This window comes from Selaginella moellendorffii, unplaced genomic scaffold, assembly GCF_000143415.4.
Source record: "Selaginella moellendorffii unplaced genomic scaffold, v1.0 SELMOscaffold_5, whole genome shotgun sequence".
Taxonomy (NCBI): domain Eukaryota; kingdom Viridiplantae; phylum Streptophyta; class Lycopodiopsida; order Selaginellales; family Selaginellaceae; genus Selaginella; species Selaginella moellendorffii.
The window spans coordinates 3,937,977-3,954,085 of record NW_003314266.1 but is presented as its reverse complement, the minus strand read 5'-3'; the positions used below and the strand labels follow the sequence as shown (position 1 = coordinate 3,954,085).

At 46.4% G+C, this 16,109-nt stretch overlaps 5 protein-coding genes across 6 annotated transcripts; 2 read left to right on the top strand and 3 right to left on the bottom strand.

Annotated features, from left to right (window-relative positions):
• The first annotated feature begins 366 nt into the window (after nucleotides 1–366).
• On the top strand, nucleotides 367–1,818 carry LOC112344753 (pentatricopeptide repeat-containing protein At4g02750-like). The gene has a single exon (XM_024670097.1). The coding sequence runs from the start codon at nucleotides 367–369 to the stop codon at nucleotides 1,816–1,818; it is 1,452 nt and encodes a 483-aa protein (XP_024525865.1).
• Nucleotides 1,819–6,033: 4,215 nt separating this feature from the next.
• On the bottom strand, nucleotides 6,034–9,105 carry LOC9659428 (pentatricopeptide repeat-containing protein At4g02750). The gene has a single exon (XM_024669944.1). It carries the CDS (start codon nucleotides 9,081–9,083, stop codon nucleotides 6,126–6,128), a length of 2,958 nt encoding a protein of 985 aa, XP_024525712.1. The 5' UTR covers nucleotides 9,084–9,105; the 3' UTR covers nucleotides 6,034–6,125.
• Nucleotides 9,106–9,348: 243 nt separating this feature from the next.
• On the bottom strand, nucleotides 9,349–11,045 carry LOC9633658 (F-box/kelch-repeat protein At5g15710). The gene is made up of 3 exons (XM_024670096.1): nucleotides 10,947–11,045; nucleotides 9,799–10,717; nucleotides 9,349–9,739 (listed from the first exon to the last, which is right to left on the bottom strand). The coding sequence occupies exons 1-3, from the start codon at nucleotides 11,043–11,045 to the stop codon at nucleotides 9,402–9,404; spliced, it is 1,356 nt and encodes a 451-aa protein (XP_024525864.1). The 3' UTR covers nucleotides 9,349–9,401.
• A 1,904-nt stretch (nucleotides 11,046–12,949) lies between these two features.
• LOC9633657 (oryzain gamma chain) lies at nucleotides 12,950–14,613 on the top strand. The gene is made up of 8 exons (XM_024669537.1): nucleotides 12,950–13,162; nucleotides 13,212–13,333; nucleotides 13,408–13,520; nucleotides 13,586–13,659; nucleotides 13,727–13,991; nucleotides 14,062–14,193; nucleotides 14,265–14,400; nucleotides 14,460–14,613. Exons 1-8 carry the CDS (start codon nucleotides 12,978–12,980, stop codon nucleotides 14,507–14,509), a joined length of 1,077 nt encoding a protein of 358 aa, XP_024525305.1. The 5' UTR covers nucleotides 12,950–12,977; the 3' UTR covers nucleotides 14,510–14,613.
• LOC112344575 (protease HtpX homolog) lies at nucleotides 14,521–16,108 on the bottom strand. 2 transcript variants are annotated; one of them, XM_024669539.1, is made up of 10 exons: nucleotides 16,056–16,108; nucleotides 15,891–15,949; nucleotides 15,746–15,841; nucleotides 15,636–15,693; nucleotides 15,509–15,576; nucleotides 15,274–15,456; nucleotides 15,125–15,221; nucleotides 14,956–15,065; nucleotides 14,764–14,897; nucleotides 14,521–14,708 (listed from the first exon to the last, which is right to left on the bottom strand). In XM_024669539.1, the coding sequence occupies exons 3-10, from the start codon at nucleotides 15,839–15,841 to the stop codon at nucleotides 14,597–14,599; spliced, it is 858 nt and encodes a 285-aa protein (XP_024525307.1). In that variant the 5' UTR covers nucleotides 15,891–15,949; nucleotides 16,056–16,108; the 3' UTR covers nucleotides 14,521–14,596. The 2 variants fall into 2 exon arrangements, with proteins under 2 accessions (XP_024525307.1, XP_024525306.1); XM_024669538.1 differs by having other exon boundaries at nucleotides 15,891–15,987; nucleotides 16,056–16,100.
• Between the last annotated feature and the right edge of the window lies 1 nt (nucleotide 16,109).

The window sequence follows — 16,109 nt, the reverse complement described above, 5'->3', positions numbered from 1 at the left end:
GATGGCACTGTTGCATGGAGCAAGGAAAACTAGAAAGAGTGGACATTGAGAGGAGGAGACATGTGTTGAACAATAATCTTTGTCAACTGGCCAATATTTTCTGGACAATTTCTAATTTACCACAAAAATATCCATGTCTTCTCAAATCTTCTTACCATTACATTGCTACCATGGACTGTGGACAGTATTGCTAAGCTCATATTGAAAGCAATAATAATTTATATAACAACATGATATTAAGAGATGCAAGAGAGAGAGCATTGCTTGGAGATAATACGGAAATGCAATAGTCCAGCCAGTCTCGAAAATTATATTCCATACTTTCTACAGATTAAGGATATCATTGTTTGCAACAGACTGATTGAAATGTATGGGAATTGTGGCAGTCCAAAGCAGGCCCAGTCCATCTTTGATGAAATGAAATGTGACAAGAATTCATTCTCCTGGTTCTTCCTTTTTGCTGCATATGCCCGAAACGGTCTTCTTGAAAAAGCGAAAAACACATTTGACAAAATGCCTGAAAGGGATCTCGTCTCATGGAGTATGCTTATTACAGCCTATGCAAAAGCCAAAAATTTAACCCAAGCTAAAAAGACCTTTGACAAGATGCCAATGTGGAATATCGTAGTCTGGACTTCTATTCTAGCAGCATATACCCAAAGTGGGCACCCTGAAAACGCGAAAACAGTCTTCGAGACTATGCCAGAAAGGAATCTTGTATCGTGGACTTCACTCCTGGCAGCTTACTCAAACAAGGCAAAAGTCGAGGAAGCTAGAACTTTGTTCGACCATATGCCCCAAAGAAATCTAGTTTCGTGGAATTCCATGCTTGCGGCATATGCCCAAAACGGGCATACACTCAAAGCCAAGGAGCTATTCGAAGCAATGCCAGAGAGAGACTTAGTTTCATGGACGACAATGGTGACGAGCTACACCCAAACCGGCCACCTCGAAAGCGCCAAGAGCGTGTTCGAATCAATGCCGGAGCGCAACTCCATCGCATGGAATGCGATGATTGCAGTGTACGCTCACGCGAGACAGGTGGAGGAAGCCAAGTTTACGTTCGATCAAATGCCACTTCAGAGCCTGGTCTCGTGGAACACGATGATCTTCGCGTACGGCCAGTCCGGCTACTGCGGCGAGGCCCAGATGACGTACAATGCGATGCCGGAGAGAGACGCTGGATCCCAGACGACCATGTTTTCTGCCTATGCGCACAACGGGCATATCGATCGCGCTGCCAAGTTCTTCGATCTGTCACCGCTGCTGGATATCATCTCTTGGAGGGCGATTCTCGCGGCCTTTGCTCAAAACGGACAGTTCTCCAGAGTCCTGGATACATATGACAAGCTCAAGCTGGTGGAAGCTCCCGACGAGACGTGCTTCGTGTCCGTGGTGATCGCTTGTAACCATTCAGGGAAGCTCTACACCAGCCGGCAGTGCTTTCTCTCGATGATAGCGGACTTTTCTCTGACTCCCACCAAGCAGCACTACTCGTGCATTGTGGACCTTCTGGGACGGGCAAACTATCTGGAGGAGGCCGAGGATTTGATCGATGCGATGCCGTTTGAGCCGAGCTTTTCGGACTGGATGTGCTTGCTCGGTGCCTGTAGCAGCCACAACAACCTGGAGCTGGGAGTCCGAGCGGCCAAGGAAGTGATTCGATCCAACCCGAGAGCGGCCACTTATGCGAGCGTGTTGCTTGCCAACATTGTTTACATGAATGCGGACGGAGGTCTCGTCCAAAGCTTGCAGATTACTGAGAACTTGCAGCGAGAAATAGGCCTGCAAGGACCAAAAAAAATGAGGCACCAGTAAAGGAATGAACAGCGATTACTTACAGCATGACAAGTTTTGTTTCTCACAACATGCTGCTATGACTTCTTTGATGTCGGGCTCGTCGCCTGCTTCCTTGTCCTGTATGAAAGAGAAAAATTCAAGCAAACATAACTTCGAAAGCACAAAGACGAACCTTGTGGATGTAGAGCAACCAATCTTTTCCGGGCCCAGCAATGCCAATGCCTCCTTGCTGCCTGCGGTATCGCTCTAGAATGACATGAGACCTTACCAGCCACCTCTCTGTACAGTATCTTTCTCAAAAGAGAGCCCCCAGTCTTGTCGATAGCCTTCAAAATGAGCTCCCATAACTCGCATAGCAGCCTTTGACACTGTAAGTTCAGCTAACAACCACGTAGATGGATTTGCGTACCTTGGGATTAAAGATGGTGGACGCGCCAGAGACGAATTGGAACGCTTCAAATGAAGCATGGGTTGGATCGGCATAAACTTCTGTGAAACGAGAGGTGTATCAGACAATGCGATGACGAAAAATCTCATGTAGATACCTCCGGGGAACTGTGTCTGGCTAGCAAATGCTTTTGCCTAAAGAAAGAGTGACTGTGAACATCAGCCCGTTTGCGACAGAAGATACACCTGATGATCAAGAGAAAGAAAGAAAAAAAGCGACTTCTTGTCAAACAGAAGTCATACCCAAAATGCCTAGCAAATGCAACGCAGTTCGATCCTTCCTCGGCTCACATCCTTGATTCGCAGGAAGAGCTTTTCAAGGAACTCACATACCATGGCTCCATAGCTTTTTTGCGAGTGAGTGGCTTTCTCCGTTCACATCCTTGTTTGCTCCCAGCCCCTGGAATCGAATCACCAGTTTCGCAGCAAGAGAACTTGGCAGACGTGGGAAGCCCTCGAAATCCATCCTCCGGAGCGAGTGGATGGAGTGGATGGGGCACTGCGGCTCATTCTAAACGGTGTTCCAGGAGCCGCGCCTTCTGTGGCTCACCCTCCCAACAAGTCGCACAAGATTGAAAAGAGACTAAACTTTCGTGTAAGAAAAAGATTATCCAAAAAACTTGCCTGTTCTAACTTCCTCAGCCTTGCGAACATGTGGCCATAGAGCTTTTTTGTTCAGCGACTTGTACTCCATTCTCAAGTTGCTGTAGGATAAACGCGTGAGCCTTGGTTTGATGGAACGCGAGTGATGATTCTTACCGGTTTTCTGATACGTTTTGGATATCAAACTCGGCCAGGCCCAGCCCCGCTGAGTTGATGTCAGACTCGGCCAGGTTGAAATCAGCAATGTGCGTGTAAGCTAGAGCTCTGCTATAGAGAGCCTTTTCGTTCTGCGAGAGATTCAATTGTATGAAAACAGGTAAATACACAAGGAGAGAGACTCGCTAACCTTGCAGCAGCTCGTCACTTTCTCATCGTCAGTAAAGCTAGAGTCGTGGTCCAGGGCCTAAAATACTTGTCAGGATGCAATTTATGATGGCCTCTTGAGTCTTACCTGCAGCTTCTCCTCTGCTGCCTTGTCCAACGCATCAATAACTTGTTCATAAAAAAAAACACTAAAACAGGTTATCAGCGGAAAGTACCAGATTTAGAAAAGACCTTCATCAGTTTTAAACTCGAAGGGATCTTCGCCTTTCTTCTTAAACACAGTGCCGTCCAAAAGCTTGGCGCACATACTTGACTGCATTATCATCACCGTTAACAGAGAGCTCGAGATGGTTTTAAGAAACTCACTGGTTCCATCATCACGTCCTTCACTCGCCTTGATAATCTTCTTCATAATTTTGCCATCTTGGCCGATTTTCTCAACAGTTTTCCAAGATACCAGCTCCAGATCGGTAGAAAGTGATTCGCTAAGACCATCTAGACGATCCAACGCATTAGAAACTTAGCTAAACAAACACACAAACATCTCACATTTCGGCCTCACAGTCAGCAAAGCTTTTTCCCCCTTCATCATCCTGTTGACAGCAATCAAAACGGGGTAGTGTAGTGAACTGCAAGAATCTACCAGCATTGCGACGCCAGGGCGAGAGAGAAGGGCGCTACCACCTTTCACTTCATCGCCAGGCTCTGGCATCTCCCAGCCAGTTCCGGCCTTGACGAGCAGCTTCTTGAGGCCATTCTTGCCGATCTCTTGCTCCTCACCAGGCTTGAGCAAACCTGCCGCCACCTTCTCTTGGAATTCACTGGCCAATGAGAGAGTTTTTTCTTCATTCTCCACAATAGCTGCTCGTGCTCGGACACTAGCCTCAATAGCACTCTTCAAATCCTCTTCTACTTTCAGTTTCTCGCCTTCTGAACATTAAATAAATTTATAAATACACACACACACAGATATATATATATATATATATATATATATATATATAGTATTATTTAAATAATTTGTAATAATAATTTAAATTTTCAATGAAATTCATTTGAAATTTAAAATGAATCTAGCCACTTCATTGTGTATGCTTGGATAAAGCCAACATATTAGTCAATATACTATATTTACCATGAATATTAGCTAAAACCTTAAGCTTATGGCAGTCATTGCCCTAGTGTGCACCCCAACCACACACATTTCAAGAGTGCCACCCTCCATCACTGCCGAATCCAAATGGCCTTTAATCTCTTACAAAGTGCAGAGGCCATTATTGGCCCAAACTTGCAAATCAATATGATGGACAATATTAGAGACAATATATTTTAATGATACCAAATTATAAGTTAACAATCTTAGATTAAAACTAAATTAAGTTATCATTCGAGAAACTAGTACTACCTCAAAAAATTCAGTAGTAAGCATGCAGGTAAACTTTATGATAAAACTTAATTACAATGTATGTAAAATAGCATGTAAAGTAAATTATCATGAATGTGATTGGGGACTCACAATTACATTCATAAAATAAATTCACAAAAGACAACTCAAAGTAAACAAATCATCATTCCCTGATAAGCAAAATACTTGAGAATGCATCAAACTAAAAAAAAATAATTCCAATCTATCAAAATCAACCTTAGCAAGAATTAATATTACTATAAAGGCCACATTGATATTTCAAACTCAATAACTAAATCTAAAGTGCACCATAAAAATATGTAGTAATGTGGAAAGTTAAGGTAATTAAAGAAAACAATTAACCATCACTAAATATTGTTAATCACCCCACCAATAATCATTGTCTAAGAATTATCTACCATAATAAAAAATTGTAGATTATTCATCATCATCAACAATGAAATAAGATATTTAATATATAATACTACTGCTTAATGGTAAAAAAAATTATTAAATTAAGGTAATTTAATGCAATCCAAAGTTTATTTTAAATCTAAATTAAAATTCTTTGAAAATTCTAATTTAATAGTTTACAAGTAGCATTTCTGTTGTATTTTCTGCTAAAAATATTCTATAGGGACTGCATGTGTGGTGTTGCAAACTGGCTATGAGCAGTGGCAATGCCCAAGGAGAAACAAAGTGGGGTGTTAAGAAGACAGCAAAGACTATAAATCATTTCTAGCACTTCAAGCACATTTCAGAGCATAAAATAATATAGAGTAAAGCATTATAGTTGAGTTTTATTTCCAACCACACTTGCTGAAGATGACACAAGTTCTCATGGTGTTGTTGTTAGGGTTTGGCCTAAGACCTAGTGGAACTCTTATCCTTGAAGTTGGTGCCAAGTTCTCACTATGTTGTTGCTAGTAGAAGTGGAACCAGTGTTAGTGAATTAACTTATTCTTGGTTTTAGAGCTACTGTCAATTCTCACAGTGTTACTGTTAGTGTCACCAGTGGAAGTATCATTAGTTTTGGTGATCCAAGTGTTTGTGATTGATAATCCAATTAAACTTACGGATAGTGCTCATCCAGGAGAACAGGATTAAGCTTGAGCAATACAAAAGCACATCTTCCATATCCATTTGTTCATAGTAAACTCAACTTTGAGTCCTCCAAGAATATCACACAGCTCACAACTTCTCTATAATACTCAATCAGTCCATAGCACCAGTCCATGCATAGGCCATCACCACCTTTTGGGGGTCATAGAGCAGAGTATTGACAAAGATCTCCGGAATGGCCCACAGTGGTAATCCCAATGGTAATCCTGAGCAGTGCCAATGAGACAAAGAGTTCCTAGGGATTGCAAATGCTAAAATGAAAGTTGGAGCTGTGAGGTGTTAGCATGAAGAAAAAAAAGATGTTCCGAGCTCCAGAAATGGCACACTGGTAGTTTGCGTCAAGCAAAGACATAATAACTTAATGGCTAGTATAAACAAAATCTAGCTAATTGAATGGGATGCCATTGTTTATTACAAAAAATGCCTAAAAACTACTAGCTAGAATATTTGAAAGTAACACATAAGGGGAGGCCCCCTTGCCGCGTGTGGCGTTCTTCGCGATTAGGGATCTTCCGGGCGAGCCATGTATTCCACACGCTGTCAGCAAGCTCGTCCAAGTCACAGCATCCGGCACGATTGGCATCAATCGCAGCACCTGCTGCGCGGCTTCTTCCTGACCGGATCTACACAGCGCGTCGATCAGGCAGCTGTAGTGCTTGATCCCGGGCTCCACGCCGAAATCCACTGCCATGGCGACGAAGCTCTTGGAGCAATCGACCGCGCAGCCGCCGCTCGCCGCGAGGATCGTGACGAATGTAATGCCGTCGGGATCGAAGCCCTGGATCAGCATCCGCCGGAATCGATAGAACGCCTCGATCCAGTGGCCAGTGGAGGCGAGCGCGGTGATTATCGCGTTGATCGACACCAGAGTTTGCTCCGGCATGGTCGCCGCGAGGAAGAGAGCCGCATCTAGGTCTCCGTTCTGGGAATATGCTGCCACCATGGCATTCCACGTCACGGTATCCCGCCACGTCATTGCGTTGAAGAGCTCGCGCGCTTCTCTCGGATATCCTTGCTGCGCGTAGGCCGTGATGATCGCGTTGCACTCCACGAGCTGGGGATTGTGGAGGCCATCAAACGCGCTCCTTGCGGCTTCTAGATCGCCCTTCTCGGCAAGCATCGCGATCATGAGCGACGCAATGGCTTCCTTGTCTGGACAGATCTGGAAGAACTCCTTGGCTCTCTGGGTTAATCCAGCTCCAATGCAGCCGGCCACCACAGCAATCCACGATCCAGCGTCTCTCTCGGGCATTTGATCGAAGAGGGTCACGGCATCGCTGATTCCTTCGCGAGCATACGCAGAGATTATGGTGTTCCACGACACTAGATCTCGCTGCGGCATCTCATCGAAGAGCTCTCTCGCGTGGATGAGATCGTTGGCGCTGGCGTAAGCTCCGATCACTGCGTTCCACGACGAAGTTTGCCGGATTGGCATGGAATCGAAGAGGGTCTTGGCGCTGGCGACATCACCACCCTGGGAGTATGCCCAGATCATCGAGTTCCACGAGACGATGTCCCTGGCAGGCATCGTATCGAAGAAGGCTTTTCCTTCCTCGACTCTCGAGCACGCTCCCAGGATCGTGTTCCAGGACAGGATGTTCCTCTGCGGCATCTCGGCGAAGAATCGCTTGGCCTCGTCGGTGTGCCCGGATTGGATGTAGGCTGCGAGCATCGCGTTCCAGGACGACAGTGCCTGCTGTGGCATCTCATAAAAAACGCTCCTCGCCTTCTCTAGATCCCCGTTTTGAGCATAGGCGCCCAGCATCGTGTTCCAGGTGATCACATCCTTCTCGGGCATCTCCTGGAACAGCTCGATCGCTCGAGGTAGATCATTGTTTTGGGTATACGCGGTGACCATCGTGTTCCAGGAGATCACGTCCCTCTCCGGCATTCGATCGAAGAGCGCGCTCGCCTTGTCCAGATTTCCGCTCTGTGCGTATCCAGAGATGATTGCGTTGTATGAAACGATGTCTCTATACAGGATTCGATCAAAGATCCTCTTTGCTTCACGCGCATCTTTGCTAGCGGCGAGAAGGACGTTCCACGATGCAGCGTCGTGCTCGGGCATCTCTTCCAGCAAACCTCGTGCGTCCAGAAGGTGGCCATTCTGGACGTAGGCATTGAGCAGGCAATTCCAAGTCAGAATGTCCCAGCCGGGCATGTCATTGAAGAGATTCCGTGCTGGAATCACCAGGGCATTCTGTCCGTACCCCATGATCATGGCCGTGCACGCGCTCAAGCACCGTAAGGGCATTTTCTGGATCAAAATTTCAGCATCCTCAATATGCCCATTATGGGCGTATGCTGTTAGAAGAGATTTCCATGTCACACTATCTCTAACTGGAGCTTGATCAAACAAAAGCTTAGCCCGACCTAAACTACCCTCCATCGCATAGGCAGCAATTAGAGCATTCCACGATACCAAGTCGCGGCAAGGCATCTCATCAAAGATTCGTTGCGATTCCTTGGCATGCCCTTGCTGAGCATTTGCTGTAAGAATGGAATTCCATGATACAACATCTCTCTCTGGCATGGCATCAAAGATTGCTCGTGCCATATCCACACTTCCAAGCCTTGCGTAGCCAGTGATTAGGAGATTCCACGATACGGTGTCCCGGATGTCCATCTGATCAAAGAGAGCTCGAGCTTCAGAGATGTTGTCTGACGCAATGCAAGCGCTCATCATCGTGTTATAGGCGCTGGATGCCTTGAGCTCTTTGGGCATAACATCAAAGAGTTTCCACGCTTCTTGAATTTGCCCATTCTTGGCAAATGCTGTGAGAAGCGCGGTCCAGGAGATCCTGTCTCGATCGCCCATCTGATCGAAGATCGCCTTTGCACGATTCGTTTCTCCATTGTTTGCATACGCAGTGAGCAAGGCATTCCAGCACGCGGTGTCCTTGTCGGCGATTTGATCGAACATAGCTTGCGATTCCTGCAAATGCCCGCGCTGGGCATACGCCGTGATCATCGTCGTGAGCGCCAACTTCTTCTCCAGGCGAGGCATCCTCTCCAGCAGCCTCCGCGCGTCGTGGATCTGTCCAGCGCGGGCATACGCCGAGATGATCGTCGTCCACGCCACGCCATCGCGATCTCTTTCCGGGATCCTCGCAAAGATCTCTTCTGCCCTGCGGAGCTCACGATTGTGGGTGTAGGCGCGGAGCAGAAGATTCCACGAGTAAGAATTGGGCTCGCCGATCGCATCGAACACCGCCGTGGCATCGTCCAAGCTTCCGCACTTTCCATAGGCTTCCACGAGCAAATTCGAGAGATATCTGCTGTGCCTGTGGTCGCTACCGAGAATCACCGCGTGAATCTTCCTTGCGTGCTCGAGATCGCCGCAATTCCTCACTCGATTCGCGAGCGCGGTCTCAGATTGCATCGGCCACGCTAAAACCCTAAAAACAGAGCATCAGTTGGCGGCAAGAGTTGGAATCTCTATATAGATTCAGCGCACTAGGGTGAGAAAGCGATAGTTTTTACTCTAGCGTCTGCCATGGCGGCGATTGCTTTATTTGCTAATTTTATAAAATTAAAGATGAAGTTAATTCATCTTCAAAGAGCATTTTGCAAATTCTCAGTAAGAACAACTTGGATTTATTCTGTGCTATTTGATCGCCAAGAGGAGACTTAGAGATCAAGGAACTTGAAATATAAATCAAATTGTTATATTCACACCAAGTCACAATAACCACACTATCTAAATGGAGACTAATGATGGCTTAAAAGGATACAACATGCTACCCTCAAACCTTTGGCCAAAGACAGATTGCCAGACACCGGTCTCGTCATTGTAAATGCAACCCCAACACAATCCCTCGAAGTGACTTAGAAACAAGGTGATCTCTGCCTCACCTCCCGCTACTACCAAACTCCACTGATGGATATTGCTTGCTCGCAGCCCAAGATTTCTAAGCTCTGCCGGCATAATCTCTCTTGGCATTGTTGCTAAGGGTCGCCATTGTCTGGATGCTTCGTCCAGATAGACAAAACCAAGGGTTTGTGCATCCAGGATAAAGTTTGCGAGCACCAGCTTTCCTGAAACCCAGTTTAAAAAACCATGCATAAATAGAGAAAAAAGAAAAGAAGAAGCTTACCAGCACAGTAAACAAGTGAGGTGTTATTGTACAGGCATGGGGGGTCGTATGTTTCTTGATGCAAGTCCATGGGAAGACTCGTCCAGGTTGCCAAAGTCGCCATCTTGCACTCTGAATCCCACACGTTAACACACTTGAGCGATCTTCTGTTGTCCCTTGTGATCGTGATAAAGTAGAGCTTGTCATCCCGTAGAAGCATGCAATCGGTGTTTTCCTTAAAGCAAGTCTGGGCAATCTCATCCCTCCCTGTGAATACTCGACGAGATGAGACCCATTTCTGAGATCTCGAATCATAAACCTGTAGAACTAGATGGCGTGCGCCTGTATCCCTTGGCTTCACTCCCCGAACACAAACCACGGAAAACCAAGGCCTGTGGTCACTACCAACTGAAGATTGGATTGCCACGAAAACTATGGTTGGCTTAGAACCAGGTGGTGGAGGCAGCTTCACCAAGGAACTTAAATCTAAGGGGTTCCAAACCATTATATTTTGTGGCCTGTCCAAGGGAAAGTATGCAAGAACAAGCCCGGCCGAAGACACACAGATACTTTCTGTGTGTATCTCGTAAGGTAACTGGATCATCTTCCATGAAAGAGGCCTTGAATTTCCATCACAGAGACCAACAGCGTTATCACCGTTCATGATATACCACTGCCCATTGCAAAACCTGTGAGCTTTGCTATATCCCAAGCCCTGGATTGCGGACTTCCAAGCCTTGCAGACGCTCTTTCCACGGCAAAGTGCCGGGAGTGGCAAGAAGTTTAGAATGTGGAGCTGGAGTTCCAAAGGCAGCTGGGACCAGATGGGATGATCCAGAGTACCTGTAATTTTGTTCCTCACCTTGCCGATCATACCATCCCAGTGCCGCTTTTGCTTCTTCTCCGAAATATTGATATAGCCTCCAACCGGACCCATACCCTAGCCCAAGGAAACAGTTATCCTTAAATGAGATTTTGCAAAAAGGTTGAAAGAAAGTATGGGGCACAGATATACCTTCACAGTAGATTTCGTGTTGATGGATTTGATAATGCCTGTGACGGAACAAAAGCGATTCTCATGTGAGCTCATAGCGATACTATTGGTTCAATACTTTCGGGATTGGGAGGCCGAACAAGAACCCCAAGAAACAATGGTTCTTACATCAAACGTTAGCGGTATGAAGATTAGCTGGTAGCACATCACGGGCATTAGCAAATCCATCAACACGAGTAAGAAGTAGCTCCTTGTAAAACTCGAGAGCTTCCATTACATTTTCGCTGGATTCTGGGTGGTGGATTTGTTTCAAGCACAAGACGATGGATATACTAGATATTCTTAGAATATCTGTTTCGATGCAACGTGTATGTACATTTCTCCAAGTCCATTAGGGACTGATACAAAAAACAAGAATCTCTTAGCGCTGCTCACTCAACTACGCTGTCCTGCAATTCTCCACCTAACAGTGATTGTTGCCCTCCAATCGTGGCTGCTGTGGTCGTCGCCTCCGCAGTGCATCCAGTGCCAGATCGCCACGTCGAGCCTCCTTTGTTACCGTGTCCGAAGGTCTCCATTTCCACTTGACCTCCCCCTCGTGTTCAGTTCCGTAGCACAGAGTCCATAGTCGTCACCAAGCTGTGAGTGCCTCCCTGTTTTTCCCATGCTCCTGGAGCAGCATATCCCTCAAGCGGATAGCAGCCAGTGTGAGCCTCCACCAATTCGCCATGATCGCTGAAATCCGAGCGCACTGCCCTTCGAAGTGGTTGCGGTTCCGAGCCTCCCAGAGTGCCTGTACCCCGGAAGCCCGCCATACCTCCCATCTCGGCCGTCCAAGGGCCTCCCACACTGTAGTCCCAACTTCAGCGCCTACCGCGTCCCACCTAACTCGGGTGCCCCATCCTGAGCGTCCCCAACACCCGATCTTCCGCCAAGCTGCTCCTGTGCATGGTCCCCTTGCCTCTGGAAACCATTGGGTGACATCCCCTTCTCGAATCTCGAAATCCTGCTTGTCCCCTAGTTCCCTCGTCGCTTTTGCTACCTGCCGCCACGTCTCCTTGGCCACGTGAATATCTGTTTCGAGTAGCAGATAAAACAAGAGGTAATCCTTTTTTTTTTTCGTAGCTAGAAATCCTGGACGAGTTTTTATTTCTAACCTTCTCTCTGTTTTCTTCACATTTGACAACCATCGCTTCTTCAAAGCCATAATAGACAACAAGAACAGGAAGAACCTGTATCAATGCGGCTTAGATTCGAAGGATAAATATATAGAGTAAGAGAAGCTTACTTCTTCCCATGCTCTTCCATTCCTCGAGTCATTCGTCCAAGTTCAATATGATCCAGGTAGGAGACAGTGGCTCCACTCTGCGATAATTCGCCAGCATTAAGAACCCAGGTACCGCATCCACGAGCAAATCCGGGAGAATAACCATCAGCATTCTAAATCTGATCCTCTATGCCGGTAATCTATCAGTGCTTTACTTACGGTGGGCAATCCATTCAAGGTGCTGTTTTTCTTGTGATAGATCTCAATATCCAGAACTTCGCCACCAGGTCCCCCGTGGCGTTGCTATGGCGATTATCCGACCTCCAGCTTTAGGCTTTTAAGCAGACCAACGTTCGAGCAATCAACTGTTAAATTGTTGAATGAGAAATCAGATCCATCTTGTCATTGAAGAACTCTTTCAAAAAGAAAGAAAAAAGAAAAGAAAACACCTGAGTCTGTGCCATGTATTCCAGAAGTTTCGATTTCGAAGAACAACAAAAATCTAATCTCATATTGGTTTTCCCACGTCGCATTTATGGCAGAGTGTTTTACGAAAACCGTATGTGTTCTACAGGAAGCAAACCCAACCAATCCATGCCACGATGTAGTGAAGCGAAGCCAAATCTTAATCGGTTCCATTGTCCGAAGCTGGAACAGAACATCAAATCTTAAACGAAGAAACTGGACTATCGCCGATAGTATAAAGCGCTTCCTGAAAGGTGGAACTTGATAATGCTTTTACCTGCCTAGAAAGAAAGATTGTAACAAAAGAAGGAAACTATATATCTTGATGATAGGCACGCTAGAACCCTAAAAGCAGAGCATCAGTTAATTATTTTGGCGCCAGGAATTATTCCGGAATCTCCGGGGACGTGGGATGGAATCTCTATATAGATTCAGTGCGCTAGGGTGAGTAGCCGATATTTTTGACTCTTTGCTATGGCTCAGCTAGCGATGGCGCTGGCAATGGCTCTGGCCATGGCGGCCATTTCTCTCTCCACGGCGCGATTCCTCGACGATAGCAGCGCCATCTCCATGGTAATCGACGGGATCTCTCCTGCGCGATTCACGGAGCTGCTCGGAGAGGGTCACAAGGTCGCTCGATTCCACGAATTCGCTACCAGGTATGGGCTATTCTTTGCTCGATCTGTGCGGTATTTATCAAGAGCGCAGGCACAAGAGGGTGTATGGATCGCTTGTGGAGCTCCGGGAACGATTTGTTACGTTTTCTCGCAATTTGGAGCTGATTGAAGAGACCAACCGGAAGGAACTGCCTTACACGCTTGCTGTGAACCGTAAGTCAGGAAAAGGAAAAAGATTCGAGCGCTGTTTGTACTCATTCTTGGCTTGGACTCTTGTGGATTTGCAGAGTTTGCCGACATGTCATGGGAGGAATTTAAAAAGCACAACCTTTTCAGCTCGCAAAACTGTTCCGCGACCGCTACGAACTCTGTCCGAGCGTTCCTTACTCCGCCATCGAAGGTAGCAAGAAAAACCAAGTGTTTATCTTGTTCTTCATCGTCTATCTAAGCTATGATTCTTCACAGAAAGACTGGCGTGATGATAAGATCGTTAGTCCTGTCAAAAACCAGCAACACTGCGGATCATGCTGGACTTTCAGGTAGTGTAGTTTCTATTCACAAGTTGGAGTTTTTGGATCTCACAGGTTCTCGTCCTTGTTCGTGAAGCACAACGGGTGCTCTAGAGTCTGCTCACGCTCAAGCCACAGGGAAAATGGTTGTTCTGTCGGAGCAGCAGCTAGTGGATTGCGCTGGAGGATATAACAACTTTGGCTGCAGCGGAGGACTTCCATCGCAAGCCTTCGAGTACATCAGGTACAACGGTGGATTGGACACCGAGGACTCTTACCCCTACACCGCACACGATGGCAAATGCATGTACAACCAGAATTCGATTGGAGCCAAGGTTTACGACGTGGTGAACATCACCGAGGTACGATTTCCACAGGCAACAACGATGCTTCGTTGCTAACGAATGGTTTCTTTTTCTTTCGCGAAAACAGGGCGCGGAGGACGAGCTTATCCATGCGGTCGCGTTCAACAGGCCCGTTAGCATTGCATACGAGGTCCTGAAAGACTTCCGCTTCTACAAGTCGGGTGTTTACACGAGCAACGTTTGTGGCACCGGTCCAGACGTAAGTTCTTTCCTTTACTTTCTTTTCTCCTTTGTGTGAGAGACTAAACAGCTGATCGAAAAAATTCGCAGACTGTGAACCATGCTGTCCTCGCAGTTGGATACAACAGAGACGCACCAGTTCCATACTGGATCATCAAAAACTCGTGGGGCGAGTCCTTTGGGCTGGATGGATACTTTTACATGGAAATGGGCAAGAACATGTGTGGTACGTGCTCACATTCATCATCACTCTTTTTCCTAGTGAAAAGTTTTTCTTGCTTTCAGGCATTGCTACTTGCGCTTCGTATCCTGTTGTTCCAGAAGACTTCAACTAAGAACCGCTATGGATATAGTTCGCTTATTTATTCTATTCATTCTATCGTATGTACAGCTCTGTGTCCTGGAAATTGTGTAAGAATTTGCTAGAACTTACGAGCCACTAATGCTTTGTATTGGGTGCTTCGACCCCATTGATCGATCTCCCGAGCTCTCAAGACTGGCAATGGATGCGAGAGCTGCCTCGTTTGAGCGTTCCTGTTGAGAAAGTGTGAGAGAGCGATAGGCAATGATCCGAGGATATATCACTCGCCTGAGATACCATCCTAGAGGACTGGCGGAAGCCTCGTCGTACGAACGAGCTTGTTTCAGAAACTCTTGGACGTTTAGCTGGTTTGCAAGTGATGGGCATCCACCTGAGAGTTTCATTAGCAAAGAGATCACCACCTGAAAGTTCTCAGACAACCATCAGCACGGAGAAATGAAGAGAGTTTTTACTACTTACGTCGGGATCACGAACCACGAGAAGAGCTGCTCGATCACAAGTTAGTTCGGCAGCTCTCACCCATCTAAATATCTGCTCTTCGAGATTGCGAGCAATAACAGTTCCCAATCCTGCTTGATCGTCAATCGAAACTGTAAGCTTTGGACTGGAAAAAGTTTTAGATAATTACCGGGCAGGGAGTAGGCTCCCATTGCAAGAATGTTTGCAAACGTTAGCCATATGCCATGATCGCATTTCAGGTGACCAAGTTCGTGAGCAATCACTGCCTGTAGTTTAACACTTGAGAGACGTACACAACCAAAACGAAAAACTACTGACCTGAAGCTCAGCTGGCTTGAGAAGCTCTATGATGCTTGTATGCAACACAATGAATGGCTTTTTTCCGGCGATGGCCAAAGTGTAGGCATTTGGAACGGGATTCTGCCGAACATACAAATCTGGAGGCGATTCCAACCCGAGTATGGTAGAAGCCTCTGTGATTAAGTCATGAAGATGAGGCAGCTGGAACAGAAGTCATTAGAAAAGACTAAAAGAACTTCAGAAGGATTGGTACCTGTTTGTCGTTAACTTTGACAGAACTAGCTATGTTCTCTAAGAGCATCACTTGCTCTGCCACAGGCCCTGCTTGACAGAATAAAAACTCTTAATAAAAAATCAAATCGACAAGCGTTAAAGTCCACCTAGAATAAGCTTTCCAATCTCAGGAAGTCCTGGAATGACCCGCAAGATTGCCGTGTTCTGCATAAAAAAATTCACTGGCTAGAGACAATGACTTGCAGAAATTGAGCACCTGCTGGTCCAGAGGATGCCTGAAATCATCCGCTAAAAGATTTGGAATTGGCCGAGCAGCTCGAGGCCTGAGCACTCCGATCGAATTGATACACATCTGTGCGGAAAACATTTAAGTCCCTCGCAATGAAAGCTTTGTGTTTTACCTTGACATTGGAGCGATGAAACTGGGAGTGCAACGAAGAGGGCGCCTTGTACTGGAAACCTGGAAGGAACAGACTCATGTGGACAGAAAAATCGGCTCTTTTTTCACAAACGAGTCCATTAGACGCACTAGTTTATGGAATAATGCGACTCAATCAATCTGATACCTCAGTCGAGAAACTTTCTGGCTCGGAGTTTGCCAAGAAGAAAGGGTGTACAAC

Bases quoted from the DNA above. Each gene is read 5' to 3' on its own strand.
- LOC112344753 (XM_024670097.1), top strand. From the start codon at position 367: ATGTATGGGAATTGTGGCAGTCCAAAGCAGGCCCAGTCCATCTTTGAT.
- LOC9659428 (XM_024669944.1), bottom strand. From the start codon at position 9,083: ATGCAATCTGAGACCGCGCTCGCGAATCGAGTGAGGAATTGCGGCGAT.
- LOC9633658 (XM_024670096.1), bottom strand. From the start codon at position 11,045: ATGGAAGCTCTCGAGTTTTACAAGGAGCTACTTCTTACTCGTGTTGAT. The intron at 10,718-10,946 runs GTTTGATGTAAG...TCCTTGGGCTAG, and splicing joins CTAATCTTCATACCGCTAAC to GGTATGGGTCCGGTTGGAGG. The intron at 9,740-9,798 runs GTAAGCTTCTTC...ACTGGGTTTCAG, and splicing joins CTCACTTGTTTACTGTGCTG to GAAAGCTGGTGCTCGCAAAC.
- LOC9633657 (XM_024669537.1), top strand. From the start codon at position 12,978: ATGGCTCAGCTAGCGATGGCGCTGGCAATGGCTCTGGCCATGGCGGCC. The intron at 13,334-13,407 runs GTAAGTCAGGAA...GTGGATTTGCAG, and splicing joins TTACACGCTTGCTGTGAACC to AGTTTGCCGACATGTCATGG. The intron at 13,521-13,585 runs GTAGCAAGAAAA...GATTCTTCACAG, and splicing joins TCCTTACTCCGCCATCGAAG to AAAGACTGGCGTGATGATAA.
- LOC112344575 (XM_024669538.1), bottom strand. From the start codon at position 15,968: ATGAGTCTGTTCCTTCCAGGTTTCCAGTACAAGGCGCCCTCTTCGTTG. The intron at 15,577-15,635 runs GTGGACTTTAAC...TCTGTCAAGCAG, and splicing joins GATTGGAAAGCTTATTCTAG to GGCCTGTGGCAGAGCAAGTG. The intron at 14,709-14,763 runs GCGAGTGATATA...CTTTCTCAACAG, and splicing joins CCTCTAGGATGGTATCTCAG to GAACGCTCAAACGAGGCAGC.